Here is a 27,734-nt window from a genome sequence, read left to right as displayed (position 1 = left end):
CTTTGAATTAAAAATTAAAGCTATAAAGGCAGCATGGTTCTCAAAGCTTGTACAATCTGACAATGTTTTAAACAAATTAATAAACTCTTGCATTAGAAGATATAATTTAGACATAGCCTACTTATAAAAAACCAATATAACAAAGACAGAAGACCTAAACATAAAACACCTTCCAAATTTCTATAAAGAAGAGATATGTGCTTTTAATGAGTGCAAAAGTAATTGTCAAGAAAAACTTCAAATTCAAAATATATGGTTTAATAAAAACATAACATATTAAGGAAAACCTCTGTTTTTTCCAGCATGGGCTAAAAGTGGACTAATATTTGTAAATGATGTTATTGATGCAAATGGATTTCTAACTTTAGAAGAAATTAAGAACACGCTTAAAACTACAAACAACTACCTGTGTGAGTATATAACTGTCAAAAGTGCCCTTCAAAAATATGCTTCAAAAACAAACATTCGAGATTCCGCAAAACGAAGGCATTCAAAATTTGTATTTAATTTTCAAGGTCATATTAAGTCAATCGAAAGGCAAAATTCAAGCTTCTTCTATGGTATCTTACTTCAACAAAACTCAAAAAAACCTAACATGGAAAGTGTGTGGGCAAATACTTTTTTACTCGATGACACTTATGTGTGGGAAAATATATATACGGAAAAAATAAAGAAAATATTTGATAAAAATGTGTCAGAATTTAATTATAAACTATTGCATAACCTTATAACATGTAACAAATATGTAAGTAAATGAAAAACAGATCTAGACAAAAATTGTATTAATTGTAATCTAGAAGAAGATGTTAAACATCTTATTTTTGATTGTTATATTTTTCAACCATTGTGGAAAAAAAAATCTGAGGATTTAAATTGAAGCGTGTCATGGAAAATTATTGTTGTTGGTTTTCCAGCATATTGTAATGAGAATACATTTGTTTTAAACAACGTTATATCCTTTGTGGCATATAAGATGTATAACTATAAAATGAAATGTAGAGTATTAAGCGAAAATGTATCAAATAATGGTATTCTATGTTTTTTGAAAAATGCTCTTACTCAGTTCTTCCTTACAACAAAATCCTCTAAAAGCGTATCATATGATTTCAAAATTTTAGATACATTGTGTGAAAAACTAATAATCCAAGGGTGACCCGACCTTTGGAGCATAACTATAGTAGGGGTTTCTATGGACACTTTATTTTGAATCCCCTACTAACTCATTTTGTAAATCAACTATGCATAATATTTTTCTTAATATGTACATGGATTTAATGACAAAACTCAAACTGAATATTATTAAGGTCTTCCGTTTCCAACGGAAGACCTTATTGTTATTGCTTTGTTTCTTTTTCCCTTTTATTATTTTTTTTTCTTACGCTTTTTTGTACAAGCGATTTCTTGAAAATTTCAGATCTTGTAGATATTGATAAAAACCTTATATATAATTTCTTATTTTAATGACGTCATTTCCGTTCGGGATATATTGACGTTTTAGTGATTTTTAGAGGGCCATTTTGTCCTGCTATCTCCTCCTAAACGAAAAAAGATATTGAATTTAAATTTTCAGGGATTGTAGAAAAAAGATTGTAGATGTGTTTAAAGGCATTTATGGTTGTCTGGCTTCAAAGGCCTCGAAGCTCGCCTGGACCCGAAAATCGAGTTTGAAAAAACAACGTCATTTTTAATGGTTTTCGTTCTTTATCTCCTTTCCTGAAAATATTTTAACATAACATATAGAGCAAATAAAATTTATATTTACAAGAGCTTTCGTTTGATAACAAGACAAAGGGGCTGGTCTCTCAAATTAGGGGCCAAAAGGGCTCTAAAATCTTTTTTCCATAGCACTTTACTGAGAAATATTTTGTAATATGTTTAAGAAGCAAAAATGTTCATCTTTTACTAATAAAACTATACATTATAAAAGTTTAATTATGCGTTACGTAATTAGGGGGTTCAAGGGGCCACAAGTCCAAAACTTCGATTGAATATATCTCAAAAAGGACAAATATTTTGAAAAGCAATATAGAATAAAGGATGCTAAGAATGATGTTTTAAACAATATTTATTCATAAAAATTTCGTTATCTGACCCCAATAAGGAGATTAGGGGTCGGCCCCTAAAACGTCATGTCCCAGATAGCTCAAAAACTGCAAAGAATTTCTAAACACTTGTTGAGCAAATTATTTTTAATATCAAAAGAACTTTCGTATGATGCCAAGGAAAAGGGGCTGGCCCTTCAATTTAGGGGCCAAAAGGGCTCTAAAGTCTTTATTTAATAGCACTTAACTGAGAAATATTTTGTAATATGTTTAATAAGCAAAAATGTTCATCTTTCCTTAATAAAACTATACATTATAAATTTTTTATTATGCGTTACGTAATTAGGGGTTTTAAGGGGCCACAAGTCCAAAACTTCGATCAATTATATCTCAAAAAGGACAAATATTTTGAAAAGCAATATAGAATAAAAGATGCTTAGAATGATGTTTTAAACAATATTCAATCGTAAAGTTTCGTTATTGCCCCAATAAGGAGATTAGGGGTCGGCCCCTAAAACGTCATATCCCTGATAGCTCAAAAAAGGCAAAGAATTTCTAAACACTTGTTGAACAAAATATGTTTAATATCAAAAGACCTATCTTTTTATTTTTAGGGGCCAAAAGGGCTCTCAAGTCTTTCTTCCATAGCACTTTACTGAAAAATATTTTGTAATATGTTTAGGAAGCAATAATGTTCATCTTACATTTATTTAACAATATATTATAATTATTTTATCATGTGTTCCGTATTAAGGGGTTTTGAATGGGTTTTAAGGGGCCAGAAGTACAAAACTTTGATAACATACATCAAATAGAACACATATTTTAAAAAGCATCATTTTGAAAATCAATATAGAATAAAATGCTGAGAATGATGTTCCTAACAAAATTCAACCATCAATTTTTTTTTGTTGCCCCGATAAGGAAATAAAGGGTCAAATATCAAAGTCAAGGTCATATAAACTTCAAAAAATCGCACGGAAGACTTCCTCGTTGCTCACAACGAGATCGTGTCTAGTTACATATTATTATTATATGATTGATATTTATCATATAAAAATTTTTATTGCTACATATATTTCCATATTCGGAATACAATGTATGAAAGTTGTGAATTTATTGCTTACACATTTAAAATATAATTTTATGTATTTATGCATTTACTGCAAATGCATGTTGAATGTTGATATAAGACTATATAAAACTGTATAAAACTATTACTTATCGGATCCAGGGGGCCCCTGGAACCCCAGGTGACGATATACCTGAGGGTCTCTGCGGAGATGTTGCCTCGCTTATTTTGTAATTTATTGAATTATATATATATATATATATATATATATATATATATATATATATATATATATATATATTTATATATATAATATATATATATATATATATATATATATATATATATATATATATATATATATATATATATATAAACAAAACAAAAACAAAAAAAAACACACACACACAAAAACAACCCGTTATCATTTATTTCTTTCTTCACAAAAAAAAACCCAGGAAAGTTAGATTTGTAGTCTAATAAAAGCCCTCCATCACTTTTAAGGGCGCGTTCATATAAATTTACAGTTTAAAGCCAGAAAAAGATGTGTATGTGTTATAAATGTTAGCTGACCCATTAAAAACTGCAATCCAGACTTTATCTCCTTTATGTAGCTTCATTACTCCCATTTTGCTACAGGATCGAAAATTATTGGACTTTCCAGAGTGGCAGTGATTCCATGATTTAAACTGGTCATTCACAGTAAGTGCGGTGTGGCCTTCTAAGCCATGCCATGCAAGAACTGTCCATTCGAACACATAGATTCCGCCACTAGGGACCGTGAAGACTCCAGTAGATGCGTCATATCCCAATCCTTGGTTCAGATTTACTGTATCAAAAACAACTCGGCCTTTGGTCGCAAGGTTCCTTATACTTTTTCCCAATCGAGCATCAAAGGCAATACCTAATTTTTAAAAAAGGGGGTGTACATTTATTTTAAAAAAAACCCTTTCAAAATGATATTTAAAGCTACTACTTAAATATGTATTTCACTATGGGTTTTTTAATCAATATTGTTTCATGTTATATAATCCAGAAAAACTGCAGAGAACTGTAAATGGTAAATAGGAGGCAGAAATATTTGATTTGATTCTATTAAAATGTTTCAGAATTTTACTTATTGTTTCCGTTTAGTTATCTATATAATAATAAAAGCGTCATATATCAGAAAAGACAGATAAAGATATTTTTTTCATACAAAGTAGTGAAATAGTGATTAATGTAAATACCTATCTTTGTATCATTTCCACAGCTGTTTTTCACAAATCCGACGGCAATGCAAGTTTCTTGAACGCTTTTATAATCCTCTCGGAAAAGTTTCAAGCCTGGCTTCTGTGACACTTTTTCACACTGTGCCCAAAATACTGAGAGCCAAAGGAAAGCTAGAGCCAACAACATACTGAAATCTGATCAGAGATGTACATGTATTAATAACCGAATAGGCAAAACCTTCACACAATTCATTTTTTTAAAAAAACCAGATGCGTCGGTGATGGAGAACAGACATATCTCTTCCTTTTTTTTTTTACTTCAATCTTAAAACTGAAGATTGATAGTAATGATATTCTAGTCAAATTATATTTTTAAAAAAATGAATTATGCAATTGAACAGATCATTTTAAAAAAAGAACTTTTTCCAAGATCAATGTTTGGCAGTTTTGAATAGAGAGGATAACAAGCTTGTGATATATATTAGATTAATAATTCAAAACCATTTTTATTAAAAACAATACTTTCTTTTTGAAATCCATAGCAAATCACAAACAATAGAAAAATCTATAACTATTAACGATTTTTGACATATCTCCACTCAAACACATTGAGATCAATTTGACTATGAGCGACTATACTCATTGGTTGTAAGTACTGAACATAGGTACGAATATAGTTCTTTCAGTGCAAAAAGTAAAGAAAAGAGCATATAAAACAAAAATATCTAAAAGAGCAATGGTCCGGTGAATTTGCAAACAAACAAAGATGTTACTGCTACGAATATGAAACTAAACCTTTCTTGTAAAATTAAAGATAGGGACCATCTAGTTTAGGTGAGGTAAAATGAGGAAAAGAAGGGGAGAACATATTTCAAAAATATCCCTCAATACTTACATGCACAATGTACAAGTCGATTGTGTTCAAACTGGCAAAATGTTTGTAGGATTTCAAAGACAGTTCATGTTTATATATACTAGAATATAAGTGTAAGCTTTGTACAATGTAACAGCTTGCTCATTAAACTGTAATTTAATATTAAAATTGATAGAAAAATTGTAATACAAAACCAATAAACAAATAAGTTGGGTATTTCATTTACTCTCATCCTATCGATTCAGAATTACCTATTTATGACACGCTAGCAAACAATTCAAATGTAATTCTTAAATGAAAAATATAACATACTATGATGGGTTTGTTTTCACAAATATAATGATATATAAAAACAATTGCAAATTAAAGATCATAATATTTTGAATTGGTGAGCAGCATACATATGGTATTACTTTTAAATGAGTTTTTTGTGACCCAAACTATTTTTTATATATTGTATTGTTTATTCAAAAAGTAGTCAATGCATAATGTATCAAAGATTATCTTAACCATTCTATATGGAATTTTTTTTTTCAAAAGGTTTTTGAAATGAATTTCTCCATCAATTCGTCTTGAAAACAAAAGTTAAAACAGTAATCATGCACGGATCTTGAGGGGGGTTGGGGTCCAGACATACTCTTTAAAAAATCAAACTTATTAAATTTCAATTTCAATTTCAATTCTTTATTCGCTCAAGACCAGTTCACTGGTATTTGAGGTTCAAAATCAGTATATACAAATGTACACGAATACAGTCAAGGATCACATGTACAGTAGAAGTAATAATGACAAAAAAAAAGTTAAAATCACAATACAATAGGTTGTTAAAGTTGGTTTCTGGAAGAACAGACTTTGAAAATTTTCTTAATAAATATTGACAAGTTTTTTAGTTTTTCTACATTAAAAGTATTCATGAGCTCGTTGAATTTTATAATATTTGGGTTTTCATAATATCTCTTGGGTAAAAACATTTTTCTGTCGTTTACAAAATATGTACATTCTAAAATATAATGAAATTCATCCCCAATACTATTAGAATCACACATTGTACATTTTCTTAAATGTTTTTCAATATTATGCCATCTACCTGTTTCAATGGGGAATCGATGATTACATGTTCGTAATTTTGTAAACGTGATCCGTAGATCTGTAGGTAAAATCAACAAGTACTTTTCTAAATTGAGATTTGTTTTAAAAATTCTATAATTAATACATTTTGGTGAGTTATCTACAATACTTCTCCAATCTTGTACAAATTGATTTTGTAATATTTCTTTAACTATTGACTTAAGCCAGTAATAACTACATATTGTTTGATTTTCCCATATATATGACAACCCGCACGAGTTGAGTATATCATGTATACATTTCATCCATGGATGTATAAAAGATCCATTTTTGTAACATCTATAAAAATAACAATAGATTACATTAGTGAGTTTACAATCGTGGGCTGTCAAAACTTTTGCCCAGTACATTATCATTTTAATTTTAACAAAGAGTGACAATGGATACCTTCCAGTTTCTCCATACACCATACAATTTGGAGTACTAGATTTAAGATTAAGAATAAATTTCAAAAATTTTAAATGTACCTTTTCAATAATATCTAAATTTTCGTAACCCCACACTTCGCACGAGTAAAGTAAAATTGGGTTAATGACCTTGTCAAATAGGTCTAACTGACAATTAATTGGTAGGCTAAAATAACGTATTTTACGTAAAACACCATACAATGCCTTTGACGCTTGTTCTACTAAATGTTTTTTAGCATTATTAAATTTTCCACTTCTTGATAAAACAATACCCAAATAGCAAAATGATTTAACGTTTTCAATTGTTACTCCTTTATACAAAAATTTACGCTTTGACATTGCACCTTTTGAAAAAATGAGGATTTTTGTTTTGGCTATATTGACATTAAGTTTCCATATATCACAATAATTTGCAAACACATCTAAAGCCTTTTGTAAATCAGGCGCAGATTCAGATATTAAGACAGTGTCATCGGCATAAAAAAGTAGACAGAGTTTCAACATAGCAAATAAATCATCCTGTATTTGAAGAGAAGGACAAGTAAAACCCTCTATCTGGTTTCTTAATAAGTAATCTTCCAAATCGTTAATAAAAAGAGAAAATAAAAATGGTGACAAATTTTCTCCTTGTCTTACACCAATGTTACACATAAAAAAATCTGATAAATGTTGACCAATTTTTACCTTTGATTTAATACCCTTGTACATGTTAATGATAAATCTCAAACATTTTCCATCTATCCCACTTTTAAGAACTTTCGTCCATAGTCCATCTCGCCAAACTGTATCAAAAGCTTGTTTAAAATCAATGAAGGCACAGAATAGTTTCCTCTTATTGTTTAGTGCATATTTACAAAGAAAATCAATAACAAATATATTATCTGATGTACAATAACCCTTTCTAAAACCTGTTTGCGCTTCATTGATTAAGTGTGTTTCGTCAGCAAAGGTGTTTAAACGGTCACATATTATACTAGTAAAAAGTTTTCCTAAACAACTGAGTAATGTAATGTAATTCTGTGCTCATTGTAATAAGTGTGAAATAGGAGATGAATTTCACTACATACTTAGTTGTAACTCGTTGCAGCAAGAACGCAAGCAATGCTTATCAAATATAAATATAAAAATAAAAAATGCTATTAGTTTTAGATTTATAATGGCAAGTACAAAACACTGTTCTTTGAGGAAATTATGTGCTTTTATTAGAAAAATAAATAAAAAATGCTCCCCAGGTTAGAACCCCCATACTTCACATTTGTATTAACGAGTCAGAGTTGTATATGGTTTTTTTTTTCTCTCTCTCTCTCTCGCTTACGCATGCATTGTTAATTATTAAGAAATACCACATATTGTATTATTATAATCTCTGTGTACCATTGTGCAATGGTGTTGAGATTGAAATAAATGAATGAAAATGAATGAATAGGTCTATAATTTTCAGGCTGACTCCTGTCGCCCTTGCCTTTGTAAATTGGCTTAATTATTCCTAATAGCCAATCGTCTGGGACTAGGCCACTATTAAAAACCAAATTGAAAAAGTTTACATATAAGGGTAAGAAGGTTTCCATTGTTGTCTTAATATATTCGTTGATAACATGGTCACCGCCAGGCGCTTTATTGTTTTTTAATTTCAATGGTAAAATTACAAAATTAAAATTGGCCTCGGAAACCACACAGTTATCTGTCGGACCCCCCCCCGGAAAAAATTTGAGGGTCCGCGCAAAGAAATATATGTACAAGAGGCTCCATGTACATATGTACAGTATATGAAATTTTAATAGGCTGCCTGGAGTTTAGACAGCTGTATAGAATATTTGATATATTTTAACACGGTATGTATGCTCCCTTTTCATTATAACATTTATAATTCTCACCAACGTAGGTGTACAGTGTTAAAAGCATTTCTTTTAAGCATATATATAATATAACAGGAATTTTACTTTCGTAAACAGGATTAACAATGTAGTAACCCTAGCTGCAGAACTGTAGCTCTCCGGTCTGTCAATATTTTTTTTCCCGGAGAGCTACAGTTCTGCAGCTATAGTAAACCAAGCTTTGTTGGATTTTAGGGAAATCAAGGAATCAAATGAAGTGTCTCAAACCAAATCTAAAATCACAGAGGTCAGCAACTTTCTCCCTAAAGGGGGGGGGGGGGGGAGGGGGTTAATGGAAATTTTTGTCATTTAACATTACATCCCGCGTTTCGAGGATTTTTTCCGAGAGTTAGAAGTATATGAACAAATGAAACACCCAAAAGTCATTATCAGCAATTATCTATTTATACATAACTTAAAAAATATAGCAAACATCAATAAGATAATATATGATTTAATTAATGTACCTCTATTCATGAACGAGTTATGCGTGATGAAAACGTTGTTCATTGTTTCGATATCTTGATAGATCGACAGTTTTATAAGCTTTCGATTGTATACAAACGCTTTTTACAAAAGCTTTATATCAAATGTGGATTAATGCGGTTGTTTTCAATTCCTTCTGTTTGTGGTATTTTAAACCATGTTTAGAACAGTGAGTGTAAACGTCATTAGGCATTTTGAACATAGATAATTAGTATATTCAATTATTGTTAGATTAATTGAAACTACCCAATATGATATGAACTTTATATAAAAAATCCACGTTGAATCATATCTATCCTTTCTAAAAAAAAAAAAATAATTTCCCGGCAATTTTTGGCACAACATGTACATTGTAGATTAGAAGCCCTAATTCTTTATCGTTCCGAATATGCAAAGTTCTACGTCTTGATACAAAATTTACATTTAATGTTAATCGGAAGAACGTGTATATATATGGAAAGTGACCTCAAAAATAATAATAATAAAAAAAATGTCTTTTTAAAAGTGGCGGGTTAAAAATGTCTTCTAGACAAGTGGTGGTTAAAAACGTCATTTTTGAAAGTGGAAGGATAATTTTTTTTTAAGTGGCCCGCTAAAGTCGTTTTATCAAATAATTAGTTCTGGTTTCATTATAATAGTGTTTTTCATATTAAAAAAGTTACATCTGGTGGAAGAGAGAGAGAGAGAGAGAGAGAGAGAGAGAGAGAGAGAGAGAGAGAGAGAGAGAGAGAGAGAGAGAGAGACACACACACACACACACACCGGAGTTTTGAAATGAAATGCAAACAATCTGCTTATTGCATCATGACAATCAGGGACTAAGGGAACTACACATTTACATTATTCCCTCCTTGAAACGTGCGCCACCACACTCAATTACACACGCGAACAAACAATGAACTTGAAACGTGTTTCACACCAACAAAAATATGTGACGCAGATATACGTGGACCAATCAAAATCAGCATGACAAAGTCTTCACGTTTCATCCAAAGGTGAAGGACACAGCTGTATACGAAGGGATTAAATGCGTTATAGAGTTTATAGGTCTCATTTTCCGGTTTCTTAATCAAGTTAAGGGTTGACAACTGTCACAGCGTGGGAATATCGATAGAAGAAACATGCAGGGAGTGAGAGTTTTCGTGCAGCACAACAGAGGGGCGTGTATTATCAATACATGTCGAATGTTTTCCACGACCCATCATCGGGCGGCGGATCAAAGATCTTACAAACTCGTGGTGGTTGGAGGTGGGACGGGCGGCTGTAGCACGGCCGCTAGGTTCTGTCACCAGCTCGGGAAAGGGAAAGTAGCAGTGATCGAGCCATCAGAGGTAACGTACACGCCTTCGCCGCGATTATACACACGAGAATCAATTTGAAAGTGAAAGTAGGTCAGAATTATTTATACAACGCACCATGATCCAATGCAATGCACAGAGTAGCCTTGGTGGGTTGTTTTCTTTACTTAATTAAGAAAATTATGGGATGTTTAAGGGAGAGCGTGCACGTTTTATCATGTTTATGCTGTGAAATTAAATAGTGTGTTAACAACTTATGTAGCTCTGTCCATTTTATTTTTAAAAATCCGCCACTTGACATATCATGATCCATGAGATAATCAAAAGTTTAATAACTGGCACATACATTCTAATCTGAACATCATTTTCAAATTATTGAATAATTTTTATGTATCATTGGTACATATATATGTAGACTGAGAAATGGGGAAAAAGGGCACTGGAAGCAAAATTATTTTGGATCTCGTGGGTTTTATGCAATCTCTCTGTTTTGCCTGCTCTTTATGTATTTTTTTATGCAGCAAGCATTGCATTGCTGTTTGGTAAATTTCCTTCATTTGCTGTTATATGAAGCAGTTTACTAGGAAACATCCATCACTTTCATGTGAATGATAGTACGTACCTTGCAGATAATTTTATTTGAGAATTTCCATACTGACATCTTGAGCATGCAATTTAATTAAGTTGCGTCTTATTCTTCATTCCTGATTTTATCTTTTTTTCAAGATTGTTTTTTAAATCACCTCTACACTGTTGATATTTTTTTTTTAAATTCAGTTCATCGGATACAATGTGGCTACATGTTACAAAAAAAACATGTAAATGAAAAGTTCTGTGTATTGCATTGAAATGATGTTGCTTGTGTTCATCAAGATTATCAAACCTCTTGCTTAAAGGCTACTGACCCTTTTATAATTATGGATTGAAAAGAATATTTAATCTATATTGAGTCAGTCCTTTGGAAGTATGAATAGAAGAAAATATAATTAAAGAATTTAGTTATACAGGTTGGAATGAATGGGAAGTCTATAGTTCCATACAAGGGGCAGTGAAGCATGATAAGTGGCATTCAGACACTGCTGATTCAATCATTGGCATATTTCCTTGTTTATTCTTTTTGGTGTGTAAGTGTTTTTTGTGTACATGTAGCTTTTGTCAGCCCCATTGAGAGACTATCTTTAAGTTAATTATGAGCATCAGCCTATACCGGTATATATATATATGCATGTGTATTGATCAGGCCGGTTCGTTAAGGGTTGCCAGATAGCTATATAGAGATGTAGGGGACCTAGGTTTGAATCCCAGTCTAGTCCATCATTGTTTCACTTATAATGATCCCATATTACAGTTAGTATTGTGCCAACTCCTTGAACTGACAGGTTAACTACTAGCTGCCAAAGAAAAGATACTTGAATGTTGATCGATCTTTATCACCAGGGGAAGATCATTAAAAAGGGGGTGGGGGATGGTGACAGTCAACTCAAACCAGTTCAATTGATTACTGGCAGCTCGAAAGCTCAGTTGGTTATTTAAAGCACCTTACTAGAGATTCAGAGAGCCTGGGATAAAATCCTGGTCTGATCAGTCATCATTTCTCCCATCCCATTTACTACGAGTATTGCCATTTCCACGTGTATACATTATGTATATACATGTGAGTATGATTCTTCTTGCAGACTCACTACTATCAGCCACTATGGACACTGGTAGGGGGAGGAATCAAGACGTTCAAGGAGACCGTCCGATCCATGAAAGATGTCCTCCCGAAGGAGTGTGATTGGATAAAAGCAAAGGTCACGAACTTTGACCCAGACAACAACACAGTGGTTACCAGTGATGGACAGAAGGTAATTCTCAGAGGAATTATTTTTTTGAAGGTCGTTTCCATGGTAATGTCATCAACTTGATTTTCCTCATTGCTTATTTTTTTAATGATATGTATGTCATGCTAAATTATGAAAGGAGATAAACACTGTTTTAGTGTTTTGCTAACACAGTTAGCAAGCCAACTGTAATAAAAAAAATTCTCTGAAAAATTCTAGTTGTTAAACTGATGAACAGTTACATTTAAATTATGAAACAGGAGTTAACATCAGAGTGATGCTTGATTTATAGTGACTGTCAACATTACTCATTTGCCGGGGGAAGGAAGACCCCATAAGAGGAAGTTTAAACATTGAATTGAATTTTTTTTACTTTAATTTTCTTTTTTTTTAAAGTTACATATACATGTACATGTTTATCCTCTGACATACAATATATTTTAGTCACTATGGTTGTATGTTATTGTTAAAGTGTATTGTGATTTATTAATTGGTTTTAGGAAAACATCATGCAATTTAATTTTGTGTGGTATTCTACTGAGATTTATAGGCGAGCTATTTTAAAGCTTCATGGTCATTAATACTTCAAAGGCTAAGTAAATGTAATTGCAGGGATATTTTGTTTTCGATTATTAAATAAAATCTCTTATATTTCTTCAAATTCTTTTGACTACATTTATCGTTAAAATGAAACTAAAAATGACATTTTTATATGATTTTTAGAGGAAAATAATAAGGTCTCATCACAAATCAATTATATTTTCTCTCCACATATATGTATGTTTGTACAGCAAAAATCTTTAGTTAGTAGATTTAATTTGCTTGTGATTTTTGTGTTTTTCAGATTAAGTATGACTTTATGGTAGTGAGCATGGGGATGCAGCTCAACTTTGACCAGGTGAGTTCATTAGTCTCTGTAGAGTAACTGTTATTTCTTATGAAAAATATATATAATGTTTGAAGCATAAATTTATATATGTATACTGTGGAATCATTTAAATTTGTATGGGCCAATTTTCGTGGATGGTAAGTTCTTAGCTTATTAAATATGGCGATGCAATTTTGTGGATGCAAAAGTGAACACCACAAATTGTAATGTTGCTGATATGCAAACCAATTGGTGCTACTATTTTGCAAATTCAAATTTTTGCCAGAGGATAATCATTAGATTATACATGTATTTGCATTTAGTTAGTTTAATTGTGACATAGGCAACAATTTTTATATTCTACAAACTACCGGTATTTTTATTCATGCAGCCAAATAAGGCAATACAACCAAGATAAAATTGGAGCATATTTTTTACACTTTCCTGTTGCATGCATATGGTTATTGGTCATAATATTTAGAATTCTTTTGTTGTGTAGATCCCAGGCGCATTGGAAGCTCTGAAGAATGACCCCCAGGTCGTCTCCAACTACGCCCCGTGGACTGTGGAGAAGACATTCCCCGCCATCAGAAACACAAAGGACGGTAACGCCATCTTCACCTTCCCCAACACCCCCATCAAGTGTGCAGGTGCCCCCCAGAAAATCATGTACCTGGCCGAGGAACAGTTCAGAAAGGTCAGAGTTCAGAGATCAAGGTCAAGACAGGGTTAAGTTTTTAAATCATTAACAGAACTTAATTTTTTTTTTGTGGGTTAACCCTTTTGCTCAATCAGGAGAGTGCTGGACTGGCATGTCAGAGGACCTGGGTTCAAACCCAAGCAGGGCAAAATGTGTCTCTGTTTCATTATGATTTTAACAAGTAAAATTACTTTTTATAACCTTTGATAAAGGATCACTTGTTGTGCATCATCAATTTTATTTATGCAATTTCAACTCTCTCTCTCTCTCTCTCTCTCTCTCTCTCTCTCTCATTATGCCAAAGTTACATCATTCCCCAAAAATGTTTTATGTGTCAAAAATTGTCCATCAAACACAATAACACCAGGTAACATATAGGAAGAGTAGTTTGTATGTACAGTAAAATGCAGTTGATCTTCAGTTTTTGAGTTGTTGCAGTGTTTTTATATTTTTTTTACAGAACGGGGTTAGGGACAAAGTGACGGTATTGTATAACACTGCCCTAGGTGTGATTTTTGGAGTCAAGAAATACGCTGAGAGGCTGATGAAAGTCGTAGAGAAAAGGTGTGTGTCTGTGTATCAGTATTTTGTGGGTTTGTATCTGTGGTTTTGTCAATACTCATGGATTTAATGACTACCACAATATAACGATCATAATGTAAATTGCCGAAAATAAATCTACCAGTATCTTGAGTTCTTAAAATTTGCCCTTTGATGAACATTTAATTTCATGGATTAGCATGATTAACTTTGCAATAACATCTTTCTATGAAAATTTGTATTCAATGGATATTGAAACCACAGTAAATGTGGAAAAAGAAGATGTAAATTGTAAATGAAAAGCATTTTTTTTTGTAATGATTTGTGATTTGAGTTTTAAACGAATAAAGCATTCATTTCCCTCATGAAAAAAAAATGAACAAACAAAATGTTTCATTCAGAGTCTGCATATGCTTGTAATGTATAAAAAAAAAAACAATTAAGAAAATCAATTAAAGTTTTGATCTTCATGTCTTTTAAGTATAGAATTGCAGTTTCTTTTTCATGTTGAATTCAGGCATATTAAAGTCAACTATAGAAGAAACCTTATTGAGGTCAAGTCGAACAAAAAGGAGGCTGTGTTTGAGAACCTTGATACAGGAGAGAAAGAGACCTTCACTGTAAGACTGTAGAATAGATTTTATCCAATTTTGATAGTTTTTGGTATAAAGAAAATTTTTGTCAAAGTTGTATGATGCAAGGCCAAAGTGAACTACTTTTTTGCCGTTTTACATTTTTATTGTGAAATCTTATAATTCTGATACTTAGTGGCCTAGGATTATCAGTCATTGAAGGTCCCAAGAGCATTGTCAAATTTAGGAAAAAAAGAAAATTTTTGCCAGTTCTACGATTTACGGGCATTAGAAAAGCTTTCTTAGACCCCTGGGCCTTTTGTTTTTTACAGATCAGCACACTGTACCTTATTGTATATATACAGTACAGCATGCTTCCTTTGATTAACAGTACAAAATGCTCTTGCTGATTCATATTTTACAGTTTGCATTACCTATTTTATAGTTAACAGAACAATTTGCTCCATTTATTGATTACATATATTGTACAATTTACTGTTTACAGTACAGCCTGCTTCACCTGACCCCTCCAATGAGTGCCCCTGATGAGCTCCGCCAGTGTAAGAAACTGGTCAACGAGGCCGGATACCTGGAGGTCAATAACGACACACTCCAGAGCACCCGGTACCCCAACATCTTCAGTATTGGAGACTGTAACAGTGCTCCTACATCAAAAACAGCTGCAGCTGTGGGTATGTATAGTGTTTATACTAGCTGTCATATAAAAAATTTAAGTTTTGATTTTTGTGAAAATGATCATGTATTGTGAATATTCAGATGTATATAGATTCAAGTCCTACGTTTTAACTGTGTATTAGTTATATATTCAGGAGGATAAATTTTTCTCCATCATAGTGATATCATAAAAAGTAAAACTTGTGGGGGAAAAAAATACTGTTATTGACTTCTGTGCTATAATAAATCTTTGGAACTCACAAAAAATGACTTATACAAATAAGCAAAGAATCATTTTCACTAGATTGCAACTTGTTAGAACCACAATATTTATGACCCAAGGTCAAAGTCCAAAGTCATTCATGAAGGTTAAGGTCAAACTGATCAATGACATGATTTGTTGCAGCATCACAGGGTGGAGTGGTGATGAAGAATCTTGGAGCTCTGATGAATGGTAAACCAATGTCCAAGAAGGTATGTACATTAGTATCAACCAGAGTTTTCTGATATTGTCTATCCTTAAATGTGATTTTATACCTGTTGAATTAATGATAATTATACAAAAAGGTGTACTGTGCAGAAAACATTGTTTAATTGAGTGAATTCCAAGCAATATCTCTACAGTAAAGTGTGCATTTGGTGAAAAAGCATGCTTCAGGGTTAAATTTTTAATAGCTTTAAGGATAAATATTCAGAATTTTTTTTTTTGTTGTTGGGGGGGTTGGTTCAGATTGACATGTACTTAATTTGAATTGCAGTTTGAGTTCAATGTTATTGAGGCTTCTGACTTGTTTCTAATTGACAATAATTTTAGAAGTTTTTTAATTCAATGATTTTACCACTTCTTCAATGTCCGTTCACAGTACGATGGCTACACTTCCTGTCCCCTCATCACCTCCAAAGGGCGCTGTATCCTGGCCGAGTTTGACTACAACGGGAATCCCCTGGAGACTTTCCCAATTGACCAGGGCAAGGAGCGCTGGTCTATGTACCATCTGAAGGCTGATGTCCTGCCGTTCATGTACTGGAACGCCATGCTGACGTAAGGGTGGATAATACATTATTTCCTATGTAGCTTGTAACACAAAATTTGATTGGCTAGTAAGTCGTTTGTAAATTTCCGTACATCCAACTTGAGCCAGTTCGAGGTATATAATGTGATGTCACAATGCATAAAATGCGTACATGATAAATCTTGAAAGTGTAGTACACCCTTATTGGACATTGGAAACAGATTTATTTGGTTTACATAGGAAATAAATTCGTTATCCAGGTCCAATCAAGGTTACAAGGGAATTTACCCTGGATTTACCCTGGGTTGTATTTCATACCACCTTCGGCCTTCGGGCTCAGGGTGTATGAAATACAGCCCAGGGTAAATCCCCGTACATTCTTGATTGAATCTGGATAACTAATATTATACTACAGATGGTAACCGTGGTTTCATTAAATGGATATCAATTTTCTTAGATTTAGTAAATATCACAGTCTCAAGGATATATATTAAATTTGTGGCTGGTTTTATTAATACTTTGTGTTATTACAGGCACGTAGCATCAGGGGGGCCTGCCCCCCCCCCCCCCCCTCACTTTTTTGCGCAGCAAATTTTTTTTTTTTATTTACATACAAAAAATCGAATTGACATGGAGTTGCCCCCCCCCCTTTTTTATGCGACCATGTAAGAAAGGAAATATTCAATGAAATTGTAGTTAACGGTATACTTTTACAAACATCTCCTGTTATTTTGAGAGTTTTTAGGTATTACAAACTTTCAAATGCATTGACAAAGAACAGATATACACTGAATATATTTTTTGGCCTTTAACTGAAAAATGTCATGACATGAATGAGAAATGATATACATGTAATATATATATATTTTATAATTGAAGTTAAAAAATCTAGGACAGGTAGTGACATCAAACGATATCGGCAGTTAGACTTAATTTATAATACACTGTACTATGATTTCTTATGTTCTACTTTTTTTCTCATTCAGAGGACACTGGAATGGGCCGAGTTTCTTCAGGAAGGCCATGAGGCTTGGACTGAGTGATGGAAGCACCAAGAAATCCTAAGTATATTCAAGACATGAAAAGATCCGGTGAAGTAAATAAACTTGGATCCACACCAGAGAAGGCATTATTAGCTTTTATAAGAAATATGGATCCACTCCTTACTAATGAAGAAAATGGCAATCGGTGACTTGTCTGTGGTTCTAAGTGGAATAAAAATTTATTTGTCATAATTCAGAGAAAATAATCCTTTATGGTGCAAAAAAAAAAATTGATAATAAATAGTGCTGAATTTTATTGTGATAACAATGGCTGTTGTGTATTCAATTCCTTTTGTTGTTTGTTGTCTTTTTTTCAAATTTTTTGATGTTTTATTTGAAGGACCACAACTATTTGCTTAGATGTACGGTATATAGTGCATTTTTTATTCCAGTTTTGGTGCATTACTTCCCAAATTTTTTTATTCTCTTCTTTATATGTGGCTTTGGGAAAACTCATCATTATTGTCTCTTATCAAGTTTTAAGTTTGTATTTCTTTTCCGGTACATGTTTTGAATGTGTTGTGTGAATTTGTATAATTCAAAATCTTTACTTGTATACATTGAATTTTTTGTATACAATTTTTAGTAGCATGAGAGTATAGTTACTCATGAGTGAATTGTCTCTTATTATAGAAAATTTAAAATGAATTTGTATATAAATATTACAAAACTTTACTCAGCATATACAATAGGGTGATATAGGAGTGTCGAAAGAAGTATAACTTTAAGTGTTTTTTATATAATTATGAAAGAGTAAGGATTGATATTTGTCAGGGTCTGTTTACATACTATATAAATGTGTGTTGCATAAAGACAAAACAACTTTTTTTCAAGAATATATATATATATAAGTCAAGCTGCTTTACAAGTTAATGCACTGTTTTGAATTCATTCAGTTTTGTAGAAGTTCTTGTATTTTTATTGAATTTCTTTTTTTTGTAAAAGGAAAACACTTAAAAATTATCAAGTATTTCAATTTACAGAGTTCTGGCTTTAATCGTAGAAAACATTATACAAGTATTACAAAAATTATGATTGTTTTTTCCAAGTATTGTTTTTCCAACGAACGTGTATTTTAGAACGATTATGAATTGATATACCGAACTGGAGTCAGATATAAAACAATCATTGATATTTACATAATCAAAGCATTAGTTGTTTTTCTCAGTATTCATCATCTTTTTCAACGATACTTCTTAGGTTGTATGTAGAATTCAGTATTGGTTTAGAAAAAAGAACTTGTTTACAATAGTTTGTTAATATTAACATTCTCATTTCTCTTGATGATTTATGGCACTATGTAAGAGAAGTGTAAAGTCAGCAGAAAAGGGAGCTTAGAAATGAAGTGGTCCCCAAAATTACTGTACTTTTGAATGTTTTTTATGTATTAAAAACAAATGTATTATCATAGGTGCAGTATTTTTTAAACTAAGAAATAGCATTGCCTTTGACTGAAAACATTCATTTAAAAAAAATATTTATTATAATTATTGTATTTGGATATTGATAGTTAATTAAAAATAGATAACTTTGATTTTTTAAAAAAAAAAATTTATCTCAAAATATCTTAAGAAAAATGCAATTGTTTATGTAGATTTTGTTTTTCATTTGGATTTTGTAAATGTAAGGTATTTCTTAAATATTTTCTCAACAAGAAAATGTATTTTTGAGGGATATTTAAATTTTTTCCTTCCAGGATATCCATTGTTATTCAAGTGCCTTTTTACACAGTTTCAGTTTTGTGTTAAACTCTAAATTGTACACAATGGGCACTGAAAGTTATTGTAAATGGTCATTTTTATACATGCGCATACAATTAATTCCAGTGCCCATGACTGTACATGTAATCAATGCTTTATCTGCCATTCATATGACTTTATGATAATTCATACTATTTTACAATAACTCTTACATGATTAATAATGATATTGTATACTATTTTTCATTCAACGATTAATAGTGCCATATAGTTTGAACAGGGGTCAATGTGCATTGTATTGCCCTCATCTACTGTGATCAATGTTAAAACCATATTGTTTGAAGGAACTGTCCACAGGGGTTGTGTATATTCTATTAGAGAAAAAAAGAATTTGATATTGAGAAATTAGTATTATGGTGAAGAATGTACTGTGATGGTGATAGAATATTGTAGCTGCATTTTCAAATATATTTGTCTCATTTTTCCCTTAGGTCTAGATTTCACTCAGAATTGTTGCATTATGTTTACAATTTAAAATTTTTCTCTCCAAGAGAGTAACTTTTTATGTACAGTAAAACACGCTTATGATGAAGTGCCAGGGACTGGCAATTTTGCTTCGTAACAAGCGAAATTCGTTATAACAGTCAAGTTTACAATATGTAATAAAGTCACGGGGATAAAAATTACTTTGCTGTAAGCGTCAATTCATTATAAGAATGTTCGCAATAACCGTGCTTTACTGTATGCTATATCATAGGCGTCGGAACCGGGGGGGGCTAGGGGGGGCTTAGCCCCCCCCACTTTTTTTGCAAAGTTAGACCTAACCATTAGAAACATAGCATGATAGAGGGTTCAGCCCCCCCCCCCCCCCCCCCCCCACTTTTTCTCTGAGGATTAGTCTAGCCCCCCCACTTTCAATTTGCTTCCGACGCCAGTGTATATGATATTTGTATTTTGCTTCCTTCAGTTTATTTTTATAATACACATTGTATTTCCAGCTATAAATTGTCTTCTGTGTTTCAGTGTTAGCTGTGGTATATTGAAAATTTACACACATTTGTGTATTTTGATTATGAGAGAAATTTGTTTTCTGAAGGGCATCTCTTTGTTTGATGTTTAAACTATAATGTTTAAATCTGTTCTTTTAGTTTGTGATTTTGTGTAAGTTTATAGGGTTCAGTCTTAGTTATGGTAATTAGTTGTATTGAAATTTGAGTTATTTGATTATGAATGAAATTTTGTTTTTGAAAGGCAATTTTGTGTTTAAAAGTTAAAGCTTTAATTGTTTGTGTGTAAGCTTTATTAATTTTTGTACACAAGTGTCTGTGGGATATTAATATAATAATTTCAAAATATTGCAAATAAACCCAAATTATCAATTGCTGCGTTTTTGAAGTCTTGTTTTTAGATTTATACAAGTATATACACCCAAAATTGGAAAGAGAATAATTAAAAGATTGATTTAATTGATTGATGGATTAGAAAAAAAACTGCAAATAGATATATAGAGATTTATTCTGTAGTGGAGAAGACAGCAGTGGATATTGGAGTTGCCATGACCCAATTAATTAAGCACTGTATAATTGTATATGCATATGTACAAACCAACATCTTTACAATTGTACTGTGATGAATATCTTATCAGTCTAAAATTAAACATGCCATGTAGGTTGACTTTTATTTTGAGGAACAACGTAAATTTTCAAAGATGGGTTTAAAATAACACATTACAGTTCTGATAATGCGTGACATCCCCCCCCCCCTTCCATCTAACATCATGTACAGATCAAGAGGAGGAGTGTAAAATTAACATAATTAGGCACTAACCCACCCACCCCCTCCCCACGCCCACCCAAACACACACCGGCAAACAAATTACCCCTCGATCCCCACCCCCTTAAAATGTTCTGGCTTTGTGCATATGGTTCTCCCTGATAATGATTTTTTGTTCGCTGCGCATGCATAATAGATAGAATTGAGATGAATTGGTTTCTTGGCTTTTTATTTTGAAATCTGGTATATCGTATAATTCACTGGAGTTCCTACGAAAATCTTGTCATAAAAATTGTAATTAGTACATGCCGGTATAATATTTCCTTGATATGGTTAACAAAAGCGATACAAGTCACATATGTAATTGTTATCCTATCCTGGTATACATTAACAAAGAAGTATAAGTATATATATATGAATCATATATCTGGAATTGATTTATCATGGAGAGAGAGAGAGAGAGAGAGAGAGAGAGAGAGAGAGAGAGAGAGAGAGAAATATCATATGTAAGTGTCTAAAATAACTGATTGAAAAAGAAATACATGTAGTTTTAAAAACATGAGTGCATCTATAGACGTTGTGAAAGAATTTAGATCATTAGTACAAGCTAGTAATTTTTTTTTATTATCAAGGGATTTTATTTATCGTCGCCCCTCTCTCCTCTCTCTCTCTCTCTCTCTCTCTCTCTCTCTCTCTCTCTCTCTCTCTCCAAAACTTTTGTTGAACTCTTTCTGCACTGCACACTTTCCATTTCTTAACTATGTAAAATCCATGTAAATGGTTAATCAGTTACACATGTATAAGTAACTGACATTGCCCTTTAATTTGACGATTCTTGTTAATGAAAATTTGGAACTTATTCCACTAGCTCTTTTGGAAGAAGCATGTACTTTGGGTTTAATTGGACTGTCACACATATATAGTTAATTATAAACTATTGACGATCAAATAGGACTGCACGCGCGTGTCAAATAGTGAGCACGGTATTGAAGAATATCGGCCCTGATTTACACGAAAATCCTGTGTCTTGAATCTCTTTCTCCTGGATCCGCCTATATAATTTAACTAATTAAATAAATTCATTCACAAATTAATAAAATAAATATATGAATAAAAAGGTTAATTAATAAATAAATGACTAATAAACAAATCAAACACATTTGAACACTTTTCTGGTATGAGATTGAATAAATCAATAAATAAATAAGTAATTCGGAAACTTGAAATTGTCTCTTCGATCCGTTTTTCGATCTTACAAAAATCTACATTATAGCAACGAAGTATTCATGCGCCATTTTTTGGATCTATTTACTGTCATTTTTAAGTCAACTTATAGAAATACTTAATTAGAACTCTATTTGATCGCTTTATTCTCAAAATGGCACATGCAAACAGTAAAATAAAATCGAATTCTTGAAAATGAATGATGTGCATAAGCGAACTTTTTCTGTCGTCATCGTGACGTCACAATGCTTATTGTGACGTCATTCATTAAGTATCGTAGTAAAGGAAAGACGCAAAGTTGATAACAGAGTAAAATTCACAAAGTAAACCCGCAGCATGGGCTGTACGCATTGTTCAAAGTTCTTCTACAGCGAAGAACAGGTCCAGAATGCGAACAGCACATGCCGGGGCAAAAGAAGAAGGCAATCGCCTGGTGTAATTAGGAGAATTTTCAGTCGAAAAAGAAACAGAGTCCAGCCATCCCAGTCCGAGACCTCCAGTGAAGCATCCACCACACGAGGTCCACCCAGTGGCGCCAGCACCCCGGTGGTGCCAAATTATGATATATTTTGCACGGATCGAACCTCAAGAAAATCAAAATCTTCATGCAGCAGCACCCTAGAGCAAGCGATCGAACAAGCAACCGCAATCACCGAAACTTTCACAGAGAAAACACGCCCAGAGTTTGAAGAAGAGGAGAAGACCAGTGGCACGTACAAACCAGCTGAAGTCCCAGAGGAAGCCCCAGAAGTCCCAGATGAAGCCCAAGAAGAAATCCCAGATAAAGCCAAAGAAGAAGCCCCAGAAGAAGATTTGTACAAGAGCAGCTATGAGAGCCAGGAAACCCAGGAAAGCCAAGAAACTGAAGAGAGAGAAGAGTCAGCCCCTGCGGTTCGCTACCAGATCACCTTTCACATTCCCCTCTGCCAATGTACCGGATGTAGAACCGGCGAGGAACCGGAGACCGAGTCTGAGGCCGATGTTGAGTCGGAGAATGAGCAGGAACTTGAGCCCCGCAGACTCGAGCGCAAGAAAACTGCCTGCAAGAGGACAACTCGCCATTTCAAGTCCAGCTTCCCATGCGTTCTGGGTCGTAGGCCACAGAAGAAGCCAGCCCTGTCCAAGACAGAGAGACTGAGGATCCGCTCCTTGGAAATGGCATATAGGGTAAGATCGAGATGTCATGGTTAATTTGTAATTCGTGAATTTGAAACCCTGCATGGGTAAATGCTTACTATATACCACACAGTTTTTATTTTGCGTAATGTCGTACACATTGTTAGGGAATGCTGTTTATATAGGTGGATATTTTTGCAGGGTATTGTAAATTCGCGTTTCGAGTAATGTAGCAATCTACCTTGTAAGTTATATAACTTAATTGTATTATAGTTTCCTCTTTATATATATACAGTGCATGTATAGATATGGGTGTTTTTTTTCAATATTGGCAATGTCTTTACATGCATGGTCAGGACTCAAGTAATTTTACGCAAAAAGTATTTATTGTATTTTTGATTCTATATAACTCAAAATTCAAGTAATTTATCGTGCGCGTAAAAAGCTATATATGCTGTTACATGTTAAGGGATTATGACTTGAGCATATTATAAATTAATGAAACAATTCCTGAACTGCACTACCGGACTCTTGTAATACATGGTCGTAATACGATGATAATATATTCATATTTGAATTTATAAATTTGTAACGTTCACAGATCTGTTCAAGCCTATATAAAGATGTATGTGATTATAAATATCAACGATCAGACTGGTGTACGTGTTTAATAATGATAATGTACATATTATAACGATGGATCATTTGTGCAAAAAGAAAACAGCATGTATATACATGAAAGGTCACTCCGAGTATTTATATAATAAATATGCCCTGATTTAATTATAAGTAACGTGCATCATGATTTCAAGATAATTCTTCCGAATATGCAGGTCTTATTCATGCGCAGATCTTTGAGGGAAGGGGGGTGGGGTCCGCTACCCCGCCCCGCCGGTAAAATTCAAACTTCTTAATGTTTGCGTATAGTTTATTTACGTAGTAAATTTTGGACTCTTTAAGTTCTGGCAGTTATATAAATATTATTAATTACATTGTAACTAATGCATGTACATGTAAAGCAATGCCTTGAGTTGAATTTTATTACTTTGCGCAATATTGTACGTTAATTTACCAACTCATTCTACATATCTTAGAGTTAAGACAGCGGTATATTAAAATTATCTAAAAGGAATTTAACAGTCATCTTGACAATTTCATTAAATATATATATATATATATCTTTGATCTGTTCCGACAAATTCAATGTCGGTAAGTATAAAGATCTACAATGCAACGACTAGCATAACAAAGCTCTGATTTTATTATAATCAGATCGGCATCTTGATTTCAAACATGCATTAAAAAACTTTATAAAAATCACATACATCCTCTTTAAAAAAAGTAAATTGTACTCGTATGGATAAAACGCCTTAATAGATTATATTTTAAAAATGTGTTTTTAAATTATCTTTTTATTTATAAAAAAAAGTGTCCGTGTTAAAAAACTGTTTGATCCACCCTCTCTAGTCTCAAATGCGCCAAAATTTATCACATGACGTCATATGGATAAGTAGTGCATCGCGATCAGTCAATATTGTTTATATATTGAACGGTGTTGGGATTAAAGCGACTACAAATCTTCTCGCCAGGGTAATTTTAATGTATTTATTGACTTTAGTTCACTCCAGAATCTCAGATACTTCATTTTGTAGCCTAGAGTTTTTGATAAATTTTTGTTTTGTATGATGTCATAGCAAATATTTCCCGTACTTTTGTTGTTTGTCAGCGTACCTATACAAAGAAGTCCAATAATCAAAGTTGATTTCAGAGCCCTAGCCCCGGATGGTACCGACTGTACTGTTCAAGATCCAGGTCTGGCGTCGACGTCAAGAAGACTTGGTCAGAGCGCCATCTCCTCCGCCGCAACCCCGCACCAAACAACGTTGATAGCAGGCCCATAGAAACCCTTGTGCAGTTCTATAAAGCCAAGGTAGATGCTGAAGATGATGAGGAAGATAGCGACAGCGGCGATAGCACCAGTAACCCAGACAGCAACAGGGGACGCAACATGACCAGAAGAAGCACGGCTAAGCTCATCTCAGCTAGCAGCTTTGCAAAAATCAGCAACGCCAGAGACAGCATGGCTGGAGGAAGCAGTGCCGAAATCACCATGGCTGATTTGACAGGAAGCAGCACTGCTAGTTGCAGCTTGGCAGATAGGAGCATGGCTGGAAGCAGCACTGCCACAAGCAGCAGGACCAGAGGCAGCATTCTAAGAAACAACATGGCTGGAAGCAGCAGTCCTGGAAGCAGCTTGGCTGCACTGGCTGGTAGCAGCACTGCTAGAAGCAGCATGGCTGGAAGCAGCATTGCCACAAGTAGCAGGACCAGAGGCAGCATTCCCCGAAGCAACATGGCTGGAAGCAGCACTACTAGATGCAGCATGGCAGATAGCAGCATAGCTGGAAGCAGCCCTGCCACAAGTAGCATGGCCGGAAGCAGCACAGCAAGTGGCACTGTGAGAATATTAGTCAGCACTGCTAGCAGCTCAGCCAGCAACACTGCAAGCAGCCTGACCAGAAGCAGCACTGCCGGAAGCAGCACAGCAAACTGCTCGACCAGCAACACAGCAGGTAGCATTGCTGGAAGTAGCAGATCAAGCAGCACTGTTGGCAGCAGCACAGAAAGCAGCACAGCTGTCAATGCTGCAAGCAACATAGCAATATGCTCAACCAGACGCAGCTATGCGAACCATGCAACCAGCAACAGGGCAGGCAGCACAACTAATCAAGCAACAAGCAGCACAGCTAACCTTGCAGCAAGCAGCACAATTGTCAACACAGCAAGTAGCACAGCTAACCATGCAGCAGGCAGCACGGCTAACAACACAGCAAGTAGCACAGCTAACCAAGCAGCAAGCAGCATGGATAACAACAAAGCAAACACCACAGCTAAACAAGCAGCAAGCAGTAAGGCTAGATGTAAAACGGCCAAAAGCAGAACACCAAGCAAACCTGCCTGCAGCACAGATAACCAAGTGGCAAACAGCACAGCCAATCAAGGAGCTAGCGGTTCAGCCAACCAAGAGCCAAGCAAGAAAAAAGCCAACAGCAAGGCTAGAAACACATCGGCCAGAAGAAGAATGATCTTCATTACACCCAGCAACTTGGAAAGCAGCTCAACCAAACAGGCAGTGCGCAACATGGCTAACTTAGCAGCTAGCATTACAGCCAGCCAAGCGTCTAATTTAGTGGCAAGCAGCAAAGACCTTAAAGCAGCAAACAGCACAGCCAATCAAGTGGCGAGCAGCAATGCCAAACAAAAGGCTACAAACAGCCCAACCAGAAGTAGAATAATCTTTGCTACAGCCGGCAACATGGAGAGCAGCACAGCCAATGAGATGGGAAGCAGCATGGCTCACTTAGCAGCAAGCAGCACAGCCTACCAAGCGGCAAGCAACATGGCTCACTTAGCGACAAGCAGCACAGCCAACCAAGCAGCAAGCAGCATGGCTCACTTAGCGACAAGCAGCGCAGCCTACCAAGGAGCAAGCAGCACAGCCTACCAAGGAGCAAGCAGCATGGCTCACTTAGCGACAAGCAGCACAGCCAACCAAGCAGCAAGCAGCATGGCTCACTTAGCGACAAGCAGCGCAGCCTACCAAGGAGCAAGCAGCACAGCCTACCAAGGAGCAAGCAGCATGGCTCACTTAGCGACAAGCAGCACAGCCCACCAAGGAGCAAGCAGCACAGCCTACCAAGCAGCAAGCAGCACAGCCAACCAAGCAGCAAGCAGCTCGGCCAGAATGGGATCGCTCGTCATAACAGCTGACAACATGGCATGCAACAATAGAAAAAGCCCGTCCATCAGATGCAGCCAAAGCAAAGGAAACCGGGCATCCAAGAAGGGAGGGGGGAGCGGGAGGGAGGGGGAGGGGCAGGGTCATAACTAAGGTATGTTTATTACTTACGTTTGCTAAGTTCATCCCCATATAATTATGATTATTTATAATTTAATGTAATGGAATCTGCATATTTTGTTCATGGATTCGCATAGCCATCTTATACTGTACATGGACATCGTCGTTGGGTCAATGCATTATGTATATACGTATTGCGTATTACCGTGGCTCTGATGACGGGGCATTTTGACGCTTCAAAGAAACGCAAGAGAGAAAAAAAAAATAATGAAAAACTATCTAACGATCTAATGGATGGGGCAAAAATCACAATTCATGTACTATATTATTATTGTAATTTGTTCCGATGTTCTTCATTGAAATAATCTAACAGATCTAAGTCTCAGTTAGATCAGAGACATAAATGTTATTTACGTCTCTGGTTCAATTTAACATGT

At 34.2% G+C, this 27,734-nt stretch overlaps 3 protein-coding genes across 4 annotated transcripts in view; 2 read left to right on the top strand and 1 right to left on the bottom strand.

Moving 5' to 3' along the window:
* Nucleotides 1–3,546: 3,546 nt before the first annotated feature.
* Nucleotides 3,547–27,734, bottom strand: part of LOC128170467 (complement C1q-like protein 4) — a 290,459-nt gene continuing 266,271 nt past the window's right edge. Inside the window, exons 1-3 of one of the 2 annotated variants that reach the window (XM_052836240.1) lie at nt 5,221–5,256; nt 4,344–4,520; nt 3,550–4,018 (exon numbers count right to left, since the gene is read on the bottom strand). In XM_052836240.1, coding sequence (XP_052692200.1) covers nt 3,636–4,018; nt 4,344–4,512 — 552 coding nt within the window. In that variant the 5' untranslated portion in view covers nt 4,513–4,520; nt 5,221–5,256 and the 3' untranslated portion in view covers nt 3,550–3,635. Of the gene's footprint in view, nt 4,019–4,343; nt 4,521–5,220; nt 5,257–27,734 lie in introns of those variants that run through there. The other variant, XM_052836242.1, reaches the window with a different exon arrangement.
* On the top strand, nt 10,088–20,000 carry LOC128170460 (sulfide:quinone oxidoreductase, mitochondrial-like). The gene is made up of 10 exons (XM_052836232.1): nt 10,088–10,425; nt 12,069–12,239; nt 13,060–13,113; nt 13,583–13,780; nt 14,244–14,347; nt 14,841–14,943; nt 15,401–15,587; nt 15,977–16,044; nt 16,434–16,612; nt 17,570–20,000. The coding sequence occupies exons 1-10, from the start codon at nt 10,216–10,218 to the stop codon at nt 17,646–17,648; spliced, it is 1,353 nt and encodes a 450-aa protein (XP_052692192.1). The 5' UTR covers nt 10,088–10,215; the 3' UTR covers nt 17,649–20,000.
* Nucleotides 22,541–27,330, top strand: LOC128170456 (pneumococcal serine-rich repeat protein-like). Its single transcript, XM_052836225.1, has 2 exons — nt 22,541–23,489; nt 25,207–27,330. Exons 1-2 carry the CDS (start codon nt 22,659–22,661, stop codon nt 27,328–27,330), a joined length of 2,955 nt encoding a protein of 984 aa, XP_052692185.1. The 5' UTR covers nt 22,541–22,658.

This window comes from Crassostrea angulata, chromosome 2, assembly GCF_025612915.1.
Source record: "Crassostrea angulata isolate pt1a10 chromosome 2, ASM2561291v2, whole genome shotgun sequence".
Classification (NCBI taxonomy): domain Eukaryota; kingdom Metazoa; phylum Mollusca; class Bivalvia; order Ostreida; family Ostreidae; genus Magallana; species Magallana angulata.
Note: the sequence above shows the minus strand (reverse complement) of the source record. Positions and strands in the feature narration are given on the sequence as shown.